At 40.9% G+C, this 18,922-nt stretch overlaps 1 protein-coding gene across 1 annotated transcript; it reads right to left on the reverse strand.

Moving 5' to 3' along the window:
* Positions 1-1,020: 1,020 nt before the first annotated feature.
* On the reverse strand, positions 1,021-18,357 carry LOC134402563 (mast cell carboxypeptidase A-like). The gene is made up of 11 exons (XM_063132083.1): positions 18,284-18,357; positions 17,924-17,999; positions 16,300-16,424; positions 14,840-14,942; positions 14,611-14,712; positions 13,743-13,844; positions 11,797-11,907; positions 10,267-10,357; positions 9,273-9,481; positions 3,715-3,799; positions 1,021-2,211 (listed from the first exon to the last, which is right to left on the reverse strand). The coding sequence occupies exons 1-11, from the start codon at positions 18,355-18,357 to the stop codon at positions 2,024-2,026; spliced, it is 1,266 nt and encodes a 421-aa protein (XP_062988153.1). The 3' UTR covers positions 1,021-2,023.
* Between the last annotated feature and the right edge of the window lie 565 nt (positions 18,358-18,922).

Consider the following 18,922-nt stretch of genomic DNA (forward strand, 5'->3'; position numbering starts at 1 on the left):
AAAATAGGGCCATAGGTTTATTTTCTACACAAGATAACATGTTTTTCTTCTACATACACCAAATTAGATCTACTTCATTTTACTGGATTGCAGATGAAATATGGATTGGCTTAATCCATGATACAGTTCAGCCAATATTGTGGTAGCCTTCTGTATACGGGCTGTTGATTTATTCTCTTGTAAAGTAGATCAGTGGCAGTGCATGAAATATGTGTTGAGCTGCATCTGGACAGCTGATGAATCAATTATAACTTCATGACTAAATTGTCATACTGGGTGCTTCCAGAGAAGGCTTTTATTGTGCAATCACCCCACCTTTTTCATGGAAGTGGTCCAGATGACCTTGTTTTCCATTTGTAACCTTCCTGTGTTTTCCTGCTTCTTCTTCTGTCTTTTTTTCTTAACTCAAAAATCAGTTAAGGTGGGAAAGATGGGAAAGGCGCACAATACCTTTTGATTGGTAGTTCTAGAGGCCGTATGTCTGGAAGCACACCGGAATGGAGCTACCAAAGGACATTTGGGGAAAATTCATCAAAGCTGATCACAGACTGTCTCAGAAACCTTAAGACAGGATCACACACACAAGTCTCCTATGCTCATCCACCCACACCCAGCTGTGTTCGAACCATTTGCTCATGGTGTTATCTCATGCAACTGCAATATGTATGTGAATATTGTAGTTAATCAGGTAGAACCAATCATTTTGGTTTTCTTCACCTGATCGTTACTCTTGTGGGAAGGAGGCTGTTAACTGAATGGAAAAGAACTGCATGATCAGCTGTGTGTGCACAGTTGTGTGATATTCATAAACATACATCATAACTACATGAGATAGCATCACACAAAAATAGTTCTGATGCAGTTCAATGTGTGCGCGTCCAGAACTGCAGTGAAAAAAGAGAACTGGAAGACTATGTCCAGGAACATCGTATTGGCTGGAAAACTAAATTTGGAATGGACAGCAATTGCAGGAACAGTTCACACAGGGCATGGGAAGAAGAATGAGAAGAAAGACACACAGAGTGCTCAAAGGCAAAGCTTTTGCCATTTCATTTTTCAGGGACAGCTAGGAAGTTACAACCAGGATGGCCAGGCTAACCAAATGATAACTAAACTCCAAAACACATCATTTGTGAACATCATTGATGTTGGAGAGAAAGTGGAAGGAAACCAATCTTAAATTAAATGTACATTGTAGCCAACAATTCAAATTCTACATTTGAATTTCTGCCCTGGCATATGCATAACTCAACTGTAGTATCAAATGGGAAGATTGACTCAGGTGATATTTTTCATACTATTTTTACTGATGCTCTGTAGCAAAGGGGAAGACAACAAAACCTGATTAGGTATCCATGGGCATGTCTACACCAGGCAATATCCCGGAGATCGTCCCTGTGCGTCCACATGATGCACAGGGGATCCTGGGAGCAGGGAGGGATGATCCCTGCATTTTCCCGGGATATCACCATACCCTTTTTTCTCAGTTTTTCCTGTGGTCCCGGGATGATCCCGTGGACCGCGAGTGGTGTGGTCAAATGTCCCGGCTTCTTCCCTCTTCCCCATGAGTAGTGGGGGTCATCTGAGGGAAGGAGACAGGATGGGAAGAGTCCAGGGCAATTGAGGGTGGGGAGTGGGGTTGGAGCTTTTTTTTTTAAAAAAAATCTTTTTTGCCTGGAGCGCAGGTGCACTCCAGCACGTGTCTTTTTTAAAAATAAAAATAAAAATGGTGGGCACGACGTCCTCCTTCCTCCCTGGACGTCGCGCACTGCATGTGAACACAGGGGGAGGATCTCGTGATCAGCATATCGTGAGATTCTCCCCCCTCCCTCCCGGATTGCCGGGAGGTATAGACATGCCCCATGTTACAGAAGAAGTCTGCCTATCTTGATGGAAAAGAAGCAAGCCACTGACAAAAAGCAGTGGGGAAAAATTCCATAGGGTACTAGATCAAAGAAAAGGAGGGGAAATGGTAAGGACAGAGGGGAGAACATTCCTTTTGTAAGCAAATGTGAACATGCTTTCATGGAGCAGGGCTGAGGATGTAATTGGCGATGTGTTTGACAGCCAGCATCGTCTCCTTACAGGTTGGTCTTATCTTTGACTCTGGGAGAAGAAACCCATATCGGCCATGGTCACGAAGCTCAAAGCCAAATGCATACTTAACACCCTCATCGTAAGCCCAGTCTATAGAGGAACCGGAACAAGGGTCTGAAAAACAGGGACACCAAAAGTAGTATTAAAGGCAATTCGGGCACAAAGGACAGGATAAAGCAGCTAGGTCTGCTCTAATAGGCTGGGCTAGGAGGTAGATGATCACTTCCCCCACATGGAAAGGGCCCTGGTAAAATGGTAGAACATTTTCAGTCCATTCAGAAGGTCCAGCTGTGTTTTCCTACTGCTTCTTTTGTCTTTTTCCTTAGCACAAAAAAAGTTGTAATTCTCCATGCAGTGTATTTCCTGTGCACAATACAAGATGTCATTGTCCTGCAGCAGCTGTCCCATGTCTTCCCCCTATTTTCCCTGTGATATTTATGTTCACGGAAAATGTACTATTTGCAGCTATACAATGGATATTCTACTACCTGAACATGTATTGCTGACATTGCATTACAGCTAGGGACGCTGGAGAAATTTGAGATGGACTAAAATGAGTTTGGCTTTCTAGGAATCCCATCTGTGGAATCCACTATGAACTGGCCTCCCCAGGCTGCATGGAGTCCATGGACCTCCAGGTTTTTTTTAACTTTCTCAAAATTGATACAAATTAATTCACAGGAAATTATTTAAGTTTCTGCTGAGGCATATGACATGCAGGAAAATATACACAGGGAAAAGTTGAATGGAATGGGGGACAATATGCTAAATGTTACATACTAACATAAATTATGTAAATTGTTGCAAATTTGCTTATGGGATTATTTGCATATTTTTCTGCATAACAGAGAAAAAATCGAATCCTTCTGTGAACGGATGCTGAAATAAACAACATTGCATAATCCACAAAACACAGATGTAACAGAGTTTACACAATTTGTACATCCTTAGGTATGGCACACTTTGTGTAGGTTGGTGTTGGGTGGTGCAGTATTGATGTCATCTAGTGACAACGATTTGGGGGGAGTATCATCCTCCCGGGCTTTCCTTGACCTCTGACCCCTTCTCCAGCATTTCACTAGTACAGCATGGCGATATATTGGTGTTTCACTTGCTGCTCCGAATGTTGCAGCCTGTTTCCACTCAATCCCCTCTCCCAGTGTATACTTAAATGAGAAAAGTGTTACTGCTTGCTTTTAGAAGGGCAACACTGAGTTGTGCACTTTGTGTGTGTGTGTGTGTGTGGGGAGAGCAGATTTCTGGAGTTGTGAACATATTGTTTATAGAAGTTGCTGAGCTGAGGATCAGAGGCAGTGGGAGTGAAGGGGGAAGCAAGGAAGTTGAAATGGAGAAGTTCATGCAAAGAATGGGGAGAGTTATGCCAGAGGGGCTGGACAGTGGTACAATGCTGCCAACATCCGATAACATCCCACCAGGCTCTACCCACCAGCAGGTAACATTATACAGTAAAAGAAAAACTGGCTGTGTAAAGAACTGATTTAAATCCTGCCAATAATCTGGAAGCAGAGGGCTGGGTAAATTGCAGAATAAAAAGCCTGGTGTGGTGAAAGCCAAAAGTTTGAAGAAAGCCAAAATTTTGCTCTGAATAGTACTTACAAATTGTATAGGCAATTTGCCCATATTCATACTGTGTATTATAGAGACTAGATAAGGCATCCACTGCACCCTTCGCCACTTCGTTCTGTGTTTAAAAGAAATATATATTTGGATTAATACTCCTCCTTTCCTTTCTCAATGAACTGAACTCCATGTGAATTCAATCTCTGTCAAATGTTTTAAGGAAGGGATCTTAAAATATAGAAAGCTGCCTTATACCAGATTAGACCAGATAGAGTAGACCAAATTAAATGATGGAACAAGTTAGACTAACATTGGATACAACTATATTCGTTCATCTAGCCCAGGCTAAGGTCATTTTCATCACTTTCTATCTGATCTTTTCTTATTGACTGTGTTCGCACAATACATTAACCCATCCTCTGTGGTTGAGTGTGGATTGTTCGTTGAACTGTGGGTTGTTTGTTGAACTGTTTGTTGAACTGTGGGTTATTTGTTGAACCGTGGGTTAGCATGTTGTCTGAACCCAGGACAGTTTTCACAGGGTGGCTTGTTAATCATGCTGTGTGGCTTATTTTTCTTGAACAAGACACCTTGAGAACTGATGGTTTGTTGTTCAGGGCGGCTAACAAAACACCCTGCATGGTTAACAAGCCACCCTTCAGGAAATGTCTTGGGTTCAGACTACACGCTACCCTGAGGTTCAAAAGCGATTCATTTTTCAACAACAACCTACACTCAACCACTGGTATTTATATATCAAGGTATATATCCTCGCTTCATAACACCTATCGCAGGGTAGTTCTTCAATATCATCTGTGGAGGCCTTTCTCCATATCCCTCTCCCACTAGAGGTGCAAATGTTGCCTGTAAGAGAGGGAACTTTGTCAGAAGTGGCACTCCATTATGGAATGCCCTCCCCAAGGTAATTCACCTGGGACCAACATTTCTATTATTTAAGTGCCTGGCAAAAACATTTCAATGTACCCAGATTTTAAAACAGATTTCAGTAATTTAATGTTTTAGTCTGCTTCAGAGCTTTATCTGCTTTGTTTTCTTGTTTTGTGCTGTTGGTAGTTGTTTTATGCTCTACACTGCTGTGAAAACTGGTATGATGAAGAGAGGTATAAAAATGCTAATTTGCTCAGTTATTTTGTAATGAGTATGGTGACAACTGATATGTTTTTGCCTTGGTGAAAGAAGCTTTATCTTGGGTGTCCCAGATACGGAGAACTAAACCTTAAGATAGGACTCATAGCATTTCCAATACTTGCTTCCAGCTGTAGCGATAGCAGTAGAGCCTTTACACTCTGAACAATTTAGCCCGTCTATTTTGTCATCCATTGATGGCCATTACAAGCTGGTGCTGTTTCCAATGACTTTGGATGGGGCCCAGTTATTATGCTGCTACCCTGTTCTATTATTAGTTATATTAATCATACTATCATGTAAGCTGACTGACGCACTTTGACTGGGGTTTGCTACTTTCACAAGGAGGTTGTGTTTCAACCCAGTGAGAGAGAACAGATGGCTTTTGCTATGCGTTTTTGAAGCTTATTTGCATTTGATTGCTTCCCTTTTTACGGGCTCTGGCCAATAGGACATTTCCGTTCTTATAGGCAAACAATTGTGTCCCCACCACCCCCTACCCCCAAATTGTACCTTCTGTTTTCTGCTACATATGAACTCTTTGGGCCAATCCAAAATCATCACATGTTGTGGACTAGAAATGTACAATATGGTTATTCCTGTCATTCTGTTCTGTTCTGTTTGAGAATGTGAGCTTCTGATCGTCACTGGGGTATCTCAGTGCCTCGGGCTATATAATGAAGTTGTTTCTTAGTCTGGGCTTTCCATACTTTCATAGTCTCTCACTAGACAATGCCAATGGAAAATGATACTTGTTGGCATCTGGTTGCATTGGATATGAGAACTATTCAAAATTGTTTCTATAAAGAAAAGCATCCCATTTTGAATGTGAGAAGCGAGGTGATTAAAGTACAGCCTGTTTTAAAAGCTTCTATGCACTTTGTGTTAGAATGCACTTTGATGGGAAGCTGGAGAAATGGCTTTTACAATACTTTTTTTCCCCCAGGGGTCTTCCAGAGGTCGGTATCATTAGGCACTCACCAGGGCCCATGCCCCAGTATGGGGCCTATTGCGAATCCATGAACCTCCTCCTGGCCCCCCTCCTCCTCCTTCTCCTCCTTGTTCTTCCTGCTCACCTGCCCTCTCACAGTGAGAAAGCAATGAGTGGAGTGAGGAAATGGAGCAGTATCTTCCACATGCCAGTGGGAAGAGCGGCAAAAGGGAAGAAGTAGGCTCAGGCCTTGTGTGAACACCTTGCCCAAGGGCCCCTCAAAAAAGGGAAATTGGCATTGGTTGCTTCCAAACCAAATTCTACGTAGGCAAGCCATGGCCAGCATGTGTAACGGTCAGGGATTATGGGAGTTACAGTCCAACAACATCTGGAGCGCACTACCCCAGCTCTACATTTTATTTTGGTGTTGGCCATCGAAATAAAACCAAAGGATGGAGCTAGGAGATATTGGGACCTTTCACATTCCAGGTGTTGTGTTTTAAAGTCCAGTAGGTTTGTAGGAAAACAATGTAATTGCAGCTTATTAAAATAATAATAATAATAATAATAATAATAATAATAATAATAATAATAATAATAGCACAAACTTAGGTTCCTGTATCTCCCTCTGTATGTATAAGACACAAGAGGGCAGCATTGTTTTATCAACATTTCCATTAAAACATCTACAAAATTAGGAAAGCTGGTTTTCCTATGCAGGGTTCTTCCCTGTATGTTATTATTATTATTATTTATTTATATAGCACCATCAATGTACATGGTGCTGTATGGTGCTAGCAGGTGTCAAGCTAGCTCTAGGAAAGAAAGGAAGTACTAGGAAACACTAGGACATTTGGAAGAGGGAAAAACACCCCCTCTCTGACATTAGCACATATTCCTTTTCCTATGTTCTCATTTTACAATGATGCCTGTACCCTTGTAAAATCTGCAGTAGCCTGGGTCAAGCTGACCTCTGTCGCAGTTGAACATGACAGGGGCTGTAACTAAATCCCAAACTGGATTTATGCTAAAAGCAGACTCAGATATTTGCATCCAACCTCTCATAGTGGAGAGGCCATAGCTCAGTGGGATAGAGCACATGCTTTGCACGCAGAAGGTCCCCAGTTCAATCCCAGCTTCTCCAGGTAGGGCTAGGAAAGAATCCTGCCCGGAACCCTGGAGACCCGCTGCCAGTCCATGCCGATTTATTTATTTATTTATTTATTTATTACATTTTTATACCGCCCAATAGCCGAAGCTCTCTGGGCGGTTCACAATACTGGGCTAGATGGACCAATGGTTTGACTCAGCATAAGGCAGCTTCCTCTGTTCCTCTGTTGCTTCCTAACACCCCTCTGTCACACCCTAGGCTTGCTGTATTGCGCTGCTTCCACTTGTCAATGCCCCGCCATCTTTGTTTTCATGTCACGGATTTCTGGGCGATAGAATCATGACATCAATGTTTAGCTTCCACGGGTTTTCTAAGGATATTATTCCTGGTTTTATTTTTGTTTTACATTTAGCTCATCAATGCCCTGCAAATAACACAAGAAAGATATATGGCTTCTTTGCTGTTGTTGTTTTTAAAGATAATCTTCCAATATTCCACTGTTGGTTGGCAAAAGGGCCTTTAATCCAACAGAAGTTCCAGGAAGTGGAAGTGGGCATAGGAGTGCGTAGCACATTTCATTAGGTGGTTCGGCCAGGGATATTTTTTTTAAAAGGTAAACATTGATTGAATATACAGTAATAAAGGACATTTTTTTCATTCATCAAACAAACAAAATAAACAAAAACTGAAGTAAACTGTATCTTTTTAATTAACAAATAATCTGTACTGCACTGTTGTAATTATTTGATTGGGACTGAAGTAGAGGAGCACTAATTTTACTGTACTTATTGTCTTTAAATATGGTTAAACATCCCACAGTTACCTTGCTATTCTATTTCTACAATTCATTGTCTCCTGTCTTTTCTTCACCCTCTCTTCGTTTTCAGGCTGAATCCTATGCACATTTACCTCAGAGTAAGTTCTATTGATCTCAGTGGGGCTTACTTCTGAGTAGACGTACATAGGATTGTGCTGCAGCTCTGTTTTAAAGTGACACAAGATACACACGTACCATTTTTACCAAAAGAATGGCTTGAAAAAAGGGAGTTGGACACCCTAAAATAAGCAAGGGCAGATAGGAATTGTTTTAGCAAGCATCCTGAAAAATGTGCTGCTGAATGAACCCTCCTTAGCCAGGAGGTCCTGGGGGACATTGCAGTTTCCCCCCTTTCTTTTCTCTTGCTGGAGGCCAGATTGTGGTGGGCGGTGGGGCAGCGATGAGGAGAGAAGGCACATAAACATACAGCTTCTCTCTCTCTCTTTCTCCCAAACATTACAGTAACTGCAGGGCTGATGATGACAGGAGGGCAGCAGCTCCGAAGGGGGGAGGGCCCCAATCCGCAGCTCCGGGCAATCTTACTACTTACAGAAACAGCCCCGCTCCTCACCCAGTGGGCCAGCCAGCCTGCCTGGGCGCTTTGCTGCCCGCCTCCCCTCCTCAGCTCCACCATGTGCTGCTTCCTGGCCCCAGCATGGCTGCTGCTCCCACCTTGTTCAGCAACTGTGGCAAGAGGTCAGGCAGAGCAGCTGGGAGCAGCTGAGTGAGTGAGTGAAAGAGCGAGCGAGCGAGCAAGCAAGCTGGGGGGAGGCATCAGCTGCACCTGTGAAAAAAGCCTTCTGGAGGAGGAGCAGGGTGGGGAGCAGCTAAATTTGTCGCTCTTTCCTACAGCTAGCACTGGCCCTGCTACTGCAGCATAGTGGCAGCAGCGGCTTAGGGTGTTCAACTGAATCCTTTGAACCTGTTGTCTGCACGCCAATGGAAGTGGGGAGGGGATTTTCATGGGTGCCCCTTCTCCTTGTGACCTGCTACGTTGCTTCCCAGCCTGTTCTAGAGGGTGCCCCAAACTTCTGGAACAGATTTTCAAGGGTACATGGTCATGGGCCTATGACTCTCTACTGGATCATAGGCTTGTCCACTAATGGAAGGGATTCATTTGACCCAACCTAATATTTCTTATTACAGACTTGAGGTGGACAGCTTCCATGGGTTGGTAGGGCACATTGCTCCCTGGACCTTAGCAGGGCCACACCCATGCCCCTACTTGGCCTGATGCTGCTGCACCACCAAAATTTGCTGGTGTGGCAGCATGTGTATGTGTGTATGTGTGTGTGTGTGTGTGTGTGTGTGTGGAGAGGCCTCTTTAAAAAGAAAATTAGTTGTTTGCTGCCAAATTTTGGTGGAGGGGGAGCAGCAGCTGCAAAAGGGGCTATTGTGTTTTAAAGTATCCCCTTTTCTGCTGCTGCCACCACTTCAGCACTGAATTTCTGCAAACAATATCCAGTCACATGGTAGCAGTGGGACAAGCGGGGCCTCAAAATGGTCAGGGATGCTGCAGCTGGCCTACAGGCCATGTGTTACCCACCCCTGTTATATACCCATGAACACAGATGACTTGTTCTACATACCAGTTTATCATGATTTGGTACTTTTCTGTACGTATAGCCATAAGGATACAGCAACATCTCAGAGTAAGAGTGGAAGCTTATGTATCCTTTGATGGAGGCAAGGTGGTCACGAATGAAGTTTGTAACTGCTTTTGTTTCTGGCTCAGACTCCGCAGAGGGACCGCAGTATATTTCTTCGCAAGGGTCGTGTGTGTACTCTTCGATTTCAGCTGCAAGAAAGATGCATAGATATGTGCAGCACATTTCATTAGGGTGTGCACCCAGGGAATTTTTTTTTTTAAAAAAGGTGAACATTTATTGAATACCCAGTCATAAAGGACATTATTTTATTCATTTATTTATTAAACACTGTAGACATGGATGCCCTGAAGGATGCAGGTGGTGGTGGGGAATGAGGAGACGCTCCCCAAGCCCAACATTCATGGGGCTTTGTAATGACACTGGCCAGAGGAGGGGCTTATGAGGCAATATTAACCTCCAGGGCCCTCCACCTGGCTTCTTTGAGGCGTGGGTCCCAGCAGAGAAGCTCCCAGTAAAGCGATTACTTTTCACTCCTGCTAGTGGGCGCAATGGTACTCTCTGAGGCAGTGGTTTTTTTCATGTGGCAGCAAAGCAGCCAGAAGGCAGCTGGAGGACCATTCCAACTGCGTCTGGATCCCCCTCTGGATCCCTACTCAATGTCCCCCTCAATTTGGAGCTTATTGCTTGAGACGTTAGGGTGTGCCTAGGGACACCCAGCACACCCCTTGCACACACCTATGGTTAAATGTTTCTGGAAATGAGGTTGTATTTCTTATCAACTCTGTGATGTGACATAGGATGGGCTGAGGAATCATAGAATCATAGACTAGCAGAGTTGGAAGGGGCCTACAAGGCCATCGAGTCCACTGTTGAAGAGGTTTAACAGTCCTGCTACGGACTATACCTTGGTTTCTTCTTCTTCTTCTACTACTACTACTACTACTACTACTACTACTACTAAAATTATACTTACTGCCCCAAGAGGCATTGAAATTCCTGTTCAGGTCAGTACCAATGCAATCACTGTTGGTGTTCTTGGCACGATTCTTTCTCCACATGCGATCCTGCAGGGCAAAATGACTATTATCTGTTTTTGACATATTGATGGTTCATATTAATCCTGAAATGTTTAAAAGAAAAGAATCTTTATTCACATGCTTGCAAACTACAGGTAATGTAAAGATTGCCCTACATACCATGGTTTGCTTCCACATGCCTTGTCCTAGGGCCAACTTGCCTTTGCCTATTGGACATAACATGTTTGTGACAAGTATGCACCTAGGCCTTATAACCTTTAATTCTTATCCCCTGATTTTGTCATGTAACAATTGTGGATCACTGGACCTGTATGCATCGTGTATGTGTATGTTACCCAAAATATAGTGGTGAGGTTGTCCAGTACAGGTACAATCCCATTGCCCCAGTACTGACATTGGAATAGTCCAAAGTTGTGTTGAAATTTGCATACAGCTAATGAGCACCTTTATAGACAACCTGGATGATTGTGGGATGAAATGTCATGCCAACACTATTTCTTCAGACTTTGCAGATGAAGGAAACTACAGTCTGCAAAAGGTCTTGTCACAATAAACTAATTTGTCTTGCGTCAAGTATTGTATTGAACCAGGTCTTTGATCCATGCAAGTAGTTAACTCCATGCAAGCAGTCAATGAGTGAACCTCTAACTTACAGATTTCAGCCATGGCAGCTGCCTTAATGAGTCCAAGGAATCCTTGCCTTGAGGGACCATGTTGTGGTCTCCTAACCACTGCAACTGGAGAGCCAATGTCGTGCAGAGGTTAGAATGTTGGACTGGGACTTGGGAGACCCAGTTTTTAGTCCCCATTCAACCATGAAGCTCACTGAATGACTTGGAGCCAGTCACTGACTCTCAGCCTAACATACCTCACAGAGTTGTTGTGAGGATAAAATGGAGGGGAAGCGGATCATGTCATCCACTTTGGGCTCCTTGAAGGAAAGGTGGGATATACATGCAAGAAATAAATGAAAATAAATAAAAAAATAAAAAATAAATAAAAAAATACCACTTTCTTGCCATCTCTAAGCCTTTTTCTCCCTAACTTCCTGCACCACAATCATTGTAGCACAACCTAAAGGAAAGGGAGCATAGACTTGAGATAGAGGGAGGGCAAATGGTACAGATATTGGGGAAATAGGAATGCATCCATACCATTGGAGGGTGTGGACAGGAGTTGTGTCTGAAGTCACTCAAGACCCTACATCAAAATAGGAGTGTTGGACAAATATGGACACTTGTCCAGTGACTGTTTCAATATATTATCTCAAAACTATTTAGCCAGCATTAATGTTGGAGACATGCACACTCATTTTTGTATTCTCCTGTGAATCCTATTTTCAACCTTCAATAAAGATTATGTTCTACTCCCACCCCCCAAATTCTCCTCCGAGACTTTCTGGAGTCACCTTAATTCTTTATAGAAAAACTAGCTTTAACTAAAGAGGAAAGAAATGTGGACTGTACTTTAGTCCATGTCCAGACATAGCCATCAACGTTGAACACAGGAAGGACATAGAAGTTCATATTGTCCAATAGCTTTGTCATGACATCGTCATTTCCATATGTTCTGACAGCCTGTAAGAGACAAATATATTGTATGCAGTTTAGTTCTCAACTGGATGAGAAGTTTGGAAGTGTTACAAAACATAGACAATTTTAATACTATCCTTTACTCAAAGATCTCAGGATGGTTTATAATAATTTAAAAACTAAAATCTAATAATAATAATAATAATAATAATAATAATAATAATAATAATAATAATAATACGTTTTAAAAAGCTGAAGAAACTTTTACAATACTTTAAGTACACACAGCTAAAAGGCCTTTTCCTGGCACCTAAATGATAACAAAATTGGCACCAGGAAAACGTCTTTTGGGAGTGAGATCCACAGATGTGGTGCCACAGCCAAGAGTATCTTATCTCTGGTCACCATCTGCCTCACCTCATATAGACCTCAGGAGATTATTTTAGGATTGGGGCTGGTTCCTAGGAGAGAAGGCATTCCTCAGATCTTTTCTACATGAGGCTGTTAATCACTGTACCTACTTTCAATTTCATCATAGAATTGAGATCTGAGCTCCACACAAAGAGCTCTTCCTTTCCGGTTTTTCTGCTACATAAACTCTAGGTGGAGCTGTGCTATAGCAGAATAGCACAAATAGACCACTAGAAACAGTGCTTTCAGAAATAATACCCCATTTTCCCCATTTAAACAACAACAACAACACTTGGAAAGGGATCTGAACAAACAGAAGCAAAACTGGAGGATCACGACATTGTCTAAAGAACCCATAAACAACCATGAGTAAGGAGTCACAAGTGCACAATAAATGCCCAAAAAATTAAGGGTGCAACCTACACCCCTTAAAAACAATGAGATACTTTTGTCTTCAATTTGATTTGTATGAGGGCTTTGAAATAATGAAGAAACCTGGCAGGTCTACTATTCTGTTGGGCAGCATTTATAATGTGTCCAATTTAGACCAAGAGGTAGTTGTGTTGTCCTCTAAAACATTTGAGAGATGCCTTTATTCTCAGAAGAGCCAATAAGTACAATGAAATTACTAGCAAACAATCTTTTTGGAGGTATTTGGTAGTGGTGGGAAATCTTCATTGTAAAAAAGCTTTGACATTTCTGCATGTCAAAAGCCAATCATCTTGCTGAAATCTATAGCACTGAACACATGACACAGCATGTACAATAAAAACATGGAAAGTGAGAAAGCAGGATCACATCTGTTGGTGTGTTCTATGTGTTGATCTGAACCTCTGCTCACACTTCTGAGCAGTTTCTGAGCAGAAACTGGTGTGAGCAGGCATGGGTGAAATTCATGTGCAATGAAAATCCAGTTTAAACAACAACAACAACAACAACAACCCTTCTAGTTTGTTGTGAATGAGCCAGCATGCTAGATCACACAGCTCAATTGACAATTTCCCCTGGGTTGTTTAATGTGACATCCAAATCCAGAACTCTGGCTTGTCAGAGGAAAGATATGCCAGAGTTCTGGGTCCGGACATTATGCTAAACATCCCAGGGTTGTTTAGGCACTCCCACTGGCAATTAGAGCAATTCAGCCACATGAACAACTTGGGTTGTTATTGCATGCAAACTGGGCCATTGTATGTGTACGCATGTGCATGAATGTTTCATCCCCTAAAAATGCCACTTTCATGCAAAACTATTCAGATGAGTACTTAAGGTGATACATGACTAAGAATATCATGTATCAAACATTTATGTAACACTCAACTGCTCAGAGAGCTTCGGCTATGGGGCAGTTTAGAAAAGTTAATAATAATAATAATAATAATAATAATAATAATAATAATAATTTGGTTGAGTGAGTTGTCATGTTCGCTGTTCATAACAGCACAAATGAATAAAAATTATGGTTAACTGACCTGTTTTACAAACCATTGGCAGAAGGCTGGTGAGATCCACTCTCGTGCATGAATACCACAGTCCATAAAGATGGCCTTCTTTTTGCCACTCTCCATCCCAACCTGTTATCAGGAGGTATTATTTAAAACATTCTCATCATTTTCTCTATGCACAATAATGGACTCATCTGCAGGAATAGGGTTCATTTCAGTGGATACCCTCTGAAGATATCATGTGGCCCTCTGGAAGGGCCACATGATATTTCATGGCTCGGAGGCCTGCGTGGAACAGATAATTCCAGTTACGCTAGTAATGCGTTGCCCCATATCAGGAAACAAATCACTATATAATGGACAAAAGAGGACAAAATATATGCATAAAAGTTGTTCTTGTTAGTTTATAAATGTATAGATGCAAATTTAGAAAGAATGACTACAATGTAAATAGAAATTCAGCACTTCTCACTATGGTGGGGACCAGGTGACTGTGGATGCTCAGTCTGCTGTCCAGGTGCTAATTGTAGACGGGCAACATCAAGACCTCTGATCTCACTTCTTATAGCTCTTTATGTTTAAACTGAAATTGGATTGGACAAACAGAGGATGTTTACAAATAAAGGACTCTTCTCTGTAAAGTAAGAATGACAACTTAGGAATAGACAGAGGTTGCCCATGGATGTTACGAAACAACTATTTGCTTCTCTTATAGAGAGCAAGCATAAATAACTCCTCTAGCAATTTTCTCTTCTCATTTTTAAGTCTAGACCTTGGCTGTAGCCACCTCAACTTGATAACATGACTGTTTCTTAAGCTGTCTTCTCATTCTGTCTCATTGATCATTCTAAATGGAGAATTATTAATAGCACTTGAGTTGAACCAAGACCCGTACCTTAAGAATGTACATGGGACGCTCCTCATAGGTCTTTCCAATCTGGATCCGGGAGACCAGCTTGGGGTGATTTTTAGCCATTCTGTCAGTCCATGCAACAATCTAATGGGACAGTGTAAAAATAATACACCAACTTATTCTTGGTTAAAATATTAATGGGATGAAATGTGAGTATTACCTCTATTACCTATGTAGCTTAAGAAAAAAACAGGCCCTCAGTATATGGTACCTTTTCCCAGTCATTGTATCTTGTGTAGCTGTACTTCTTGTGGAAATGTCTCCCTCTATCAAATTGGTTGTCAATCTCTTCTTGTAGATTATGGAATAAAATTCTATAGCAGGAAAAGAGATGGAGATTTGCATATAGGAAGCGGGTAGGAACTGGCAAAAGGACTGAGAGCGAAGAGCCAAGAGAAAAGCTGTCTCATGTTTTAAATGGATATTGGTTTTTTTTAATATTCTTTTGGTGGTTTTTAAATTTTGTATATCTGTTTTTCATGTTCATTGTTTTTAACTTCTGTAAACCGCCCAGAGAGCTTTGGCTATGGAGCGGTGTATAAATGTAATAAATAATTAAATAAATAAATAAATAAATAAATAAAAGAACATCAGCACATTAGATCCTACATACAGCCCTGCTCACCCAAGACTCTTTTCCATCACTCTGGTTTAACCCCTTAGTCCTAATCCCAAATACATACACATACATACTTTACATACATACATGTAAATGTATTTTCTCACATGGATTCTCATGTCACCCTCCCTTCTCCTCCCTCTATTGTCCACCTATTGAATTGAGATTGTAAACCCACTGGGGCAGAATGCCCAATGATTTCTTTGTCTGGATTTCATCCAGATTTAAATTTTGTACAACCCAATACACAACCAATAAGTTGAATCCACAACTTAAAACTGTATATTATATTTGGAAAAGTAGAAGGGTATCATGGATTAAAAAAAAGCATATCAGATACGTATGTTTATAAAGAGTACAGAAAATAAAATGAAAAATCTGACCTTAGACAAAAATAAAAGAAAATGTCAAAGCCTTTCATTTAATACAACAGTTAATCAGCACTTTTTCAAGTATGGCTGGGACTAGCAACCAAATGGAAACTGGATTTCAAATGGATTTACTGCACAAACCTATTCATGTCTACTCAGAAGTAAGCACCATTGACTTCAATGGAGGTTACTCCCAGATAACTCTGTATAGGATATATAATATGTACATGTAATAAGCCAGTATGAAATAAGTACAGCACTTTATAGAAATGCTTTGGTTAAAACACGGCCTAATCTACACCAAGCAGGATATAGCACTATATGAAAGCAGTATGAGAGCAGTATGTGATACGTGTCAATGGGCACATACCAACAGTTGTCAGTGCACTTTAGTACCACTATAAAGCAGTAGTGTGGCTCCTGCCTTTTATATACTGTTTTCATACCACTTTCATAGTGAAATATCCTGCTTGGTGTGGATTAGGCCCGGGTGTGATTTCTCTTAACTTAAAATTGTTCTTGATTTACTGGAGAGCTCTCTTATCTTTTAAAGAAGATATCTATATGAGTTTAATTCTGTTTTGATTACATTTACACCTTTAATTAAGTGGTTGCTACTTTCTCACTAAGCAGATCATTACTATATACATAATCTACAATCCTCACTAAAAAAATACATACTCATATTGTATCTTGTTCTGCTCCAGCATCGTCTGGACAAAGCTTGTTTGATCTGAATTGACTCGGAAATCCACATCTGTTCCAATGACAACTTGATGAACTGAATGAGGATGCCAGAAGTCAGGCTGTGTGGAAGAACGTGGTGAGTTTGTCATTAAGAATTAGTCTATTTAAGGTACTAGATTGGGGAAGAGATTCTGTAGCCACTGGAGGGAAAAAACCCTCTTTCCATTCTTTCAGATGTATTATAAAGCCTGACATGGCTTGGGACTGCAATACCTGATGGAGCACCTTTTCCAACCTGAACATGCCCGGACACTACGGTGAACATCTGCAGCCCCTCTCTGAGTGCCACCTCTAAGGGAGGCTTGGAAGGTGGCAACAAAAGCAAGGGCTTTCTCAGGGGTGATTATGGAATGAGCTCCCCACAGAGGCCTGCCTGGCACTGCACTGTCACCGTTTATGTGCCAAGTAAAGACCACCCTCTACTCCCAAGCATTTAATGGTGTATGATGAGACATCCAGGTCTGCTATTTTAGAACAGGTCTAGGAAAAACATCATTTATTTAAATTGTTTTTAGCTGTATATATTCTTTTAAATTTTCTATGTTAATTTTTTTAGACTATTTTTATTTTGTTGTATTTTGTACTTCTATGATTTGTTGTAAACTGCCCAGAAAGCTTCAGCTTCAGCTATGGGGAGGTATAGAAATATAATAAATAAATAATAATAATATGATTTGTTGCTATGCCTGGCTATGGATGAACGAGCAGGAAATGAATGAATATATTAAGAAACGGTGCTTTTGGAAGAAAAATTAATGCCAATGGAAAAATTGTGGCTATTCAATGGCTACAAAGAAGTGTCAGCTGAGTAGAAAGGGAGATTCCTTCATGTATGCTTTTTTCAAATTCTAAATTTTGGAGCATGTTGAACATACTTTTTTTGCACATTTGTACAGATGTAAAAATGTTCCTGAAGTTTCCTATTATTAAAATTTTATTTATTACATTTTCAAATATTATATTATACCTCGATTCAAGGCTCTACCACATGTTTACCTCAAATTCTCTGCAAATGTTAATGCCAAATATTCACTAAATATTTGAATATGACCCAACAATGAATATTTTATATCTCTATTTGATATCCAATGATATTTAATCACAATATTTGACAGTGTTTTAATGTTTGATGTGCAATAACACGTAGTATTGGATAGCACATATGTAATTCTATTTATTTAGAATGTTATAACCATACACTTAAGAGTTTTCATATTTGACAGCTATCACTAAAATAAGCCAGATATTCCAATGAGTCTACTGCAGTCATATTTTGAATTTTGAAATAAAGTTTCACAATGAAAAATTGCACATTCAAAACACAACTTGGTGAGTTTTGAAAGTCTGTTTCAGCTACAAAAGATTTCTTTGCACATCGGCACACATGTAAGATCTTATTAGCGAAGCTACCAGGGATATCTTCTCATCATTTGTTTCCATGTCCTGCAATGATGCTGTATAATACTTGCATATCAGAAATGAAAAGCTATTGCAAAAACCAGAGGGGGAAATATAAAAATAAGAATAATGGTAGGTAGACATGCTGGAAAGATCTCACCTGCACTGAAGAGGCCAGTTCCTTTAGGAGGCTGACTTGGTTTTCATTCTGAAGTCTCACCCGAAACACTTTCTCACTTCAATAAAAGTGAAATATAGTTAAACAGGAAGAATCATATAATTAAACTAAATCATATACTGTCCTTTTCCTTCCCCTCTATCTTCAGTTTTTTGAGGGTACGGACTTTGAATCGTGTGGTTGCTCAGCCTCCTTTCTTCTCAGTGGGGCTTACACAAGATTCTGCCAGATGGTGTGTTCTGTAATAGTCTATAGTTGTACCCAGTGGGTCTACAATAAATGAGGAAGGGGTTTGTGGTAACATTTTTCTTTCAGTGATTTACCACAATGAGAAACTTCTACCTGTCAAAGCGACGAGTGAGGATAACAGCCTGAGGTGCCACCAGGAGCCCTAAAAACAAAACAATGGTCCTCATGATTCTGCTTTGGCCACAAACCATGATCCCTGCCCTGTATATATCCTTTACAAAAGGCTGCAAGCAACCAGGTGACTTCCTCTGATGCTTTTATTTGATGGCATCTTTATTTTTTAAAAATTCTTTATTACAATGTTAGTTTTAAAGGAAACTCAGCATTGCAAAATCTGAGCAATAAAGATAAAAGGAAAAGGAAAAGAAACCCACAGGGACTCAAACAACTGACGGATGCCATTGCTAGAACAGCATGTGAAAGATTATTTTTTTTTGGTGTGAGATAAACAGGGCCACAGGGTACTGGAACACATATGCAATTCTGTATAGTCAGAACTATTTCACACTGGTTCCAGTGGCATTTACTCACAAGTTAGAACAAAGGCTGGCTGGAGGCATTTTGTTGCCTGAGGTAAAAGACAAGATGGACCCCCCCCCCCCACTCTACGTAGAGAATCAGACTCGAGTTGTCTGTTGAATCTTACTGGCAACAGGACACTGCCCTCTACGGCACCTGAGGGCAGCAGGACAGTTTATGGGGCTTAGAGCAGATATGGGAGGCTGCTGCCCC

Source organism: Elgaria multicarinata, chromosome 8 (assembly GCF_023053635.1).
Source record: "Elgaria multicarinata webbii isolate HBS135686 ecotype San Diego chromosome 8, rElgMul1.1.pri, whole genome shotgun sequence".
NCBI lineage: Eukaryota > Metazoa > Chordata > Lepidosauria > Squamata > Anguidae > Elgaria > Elgaria multicarinata.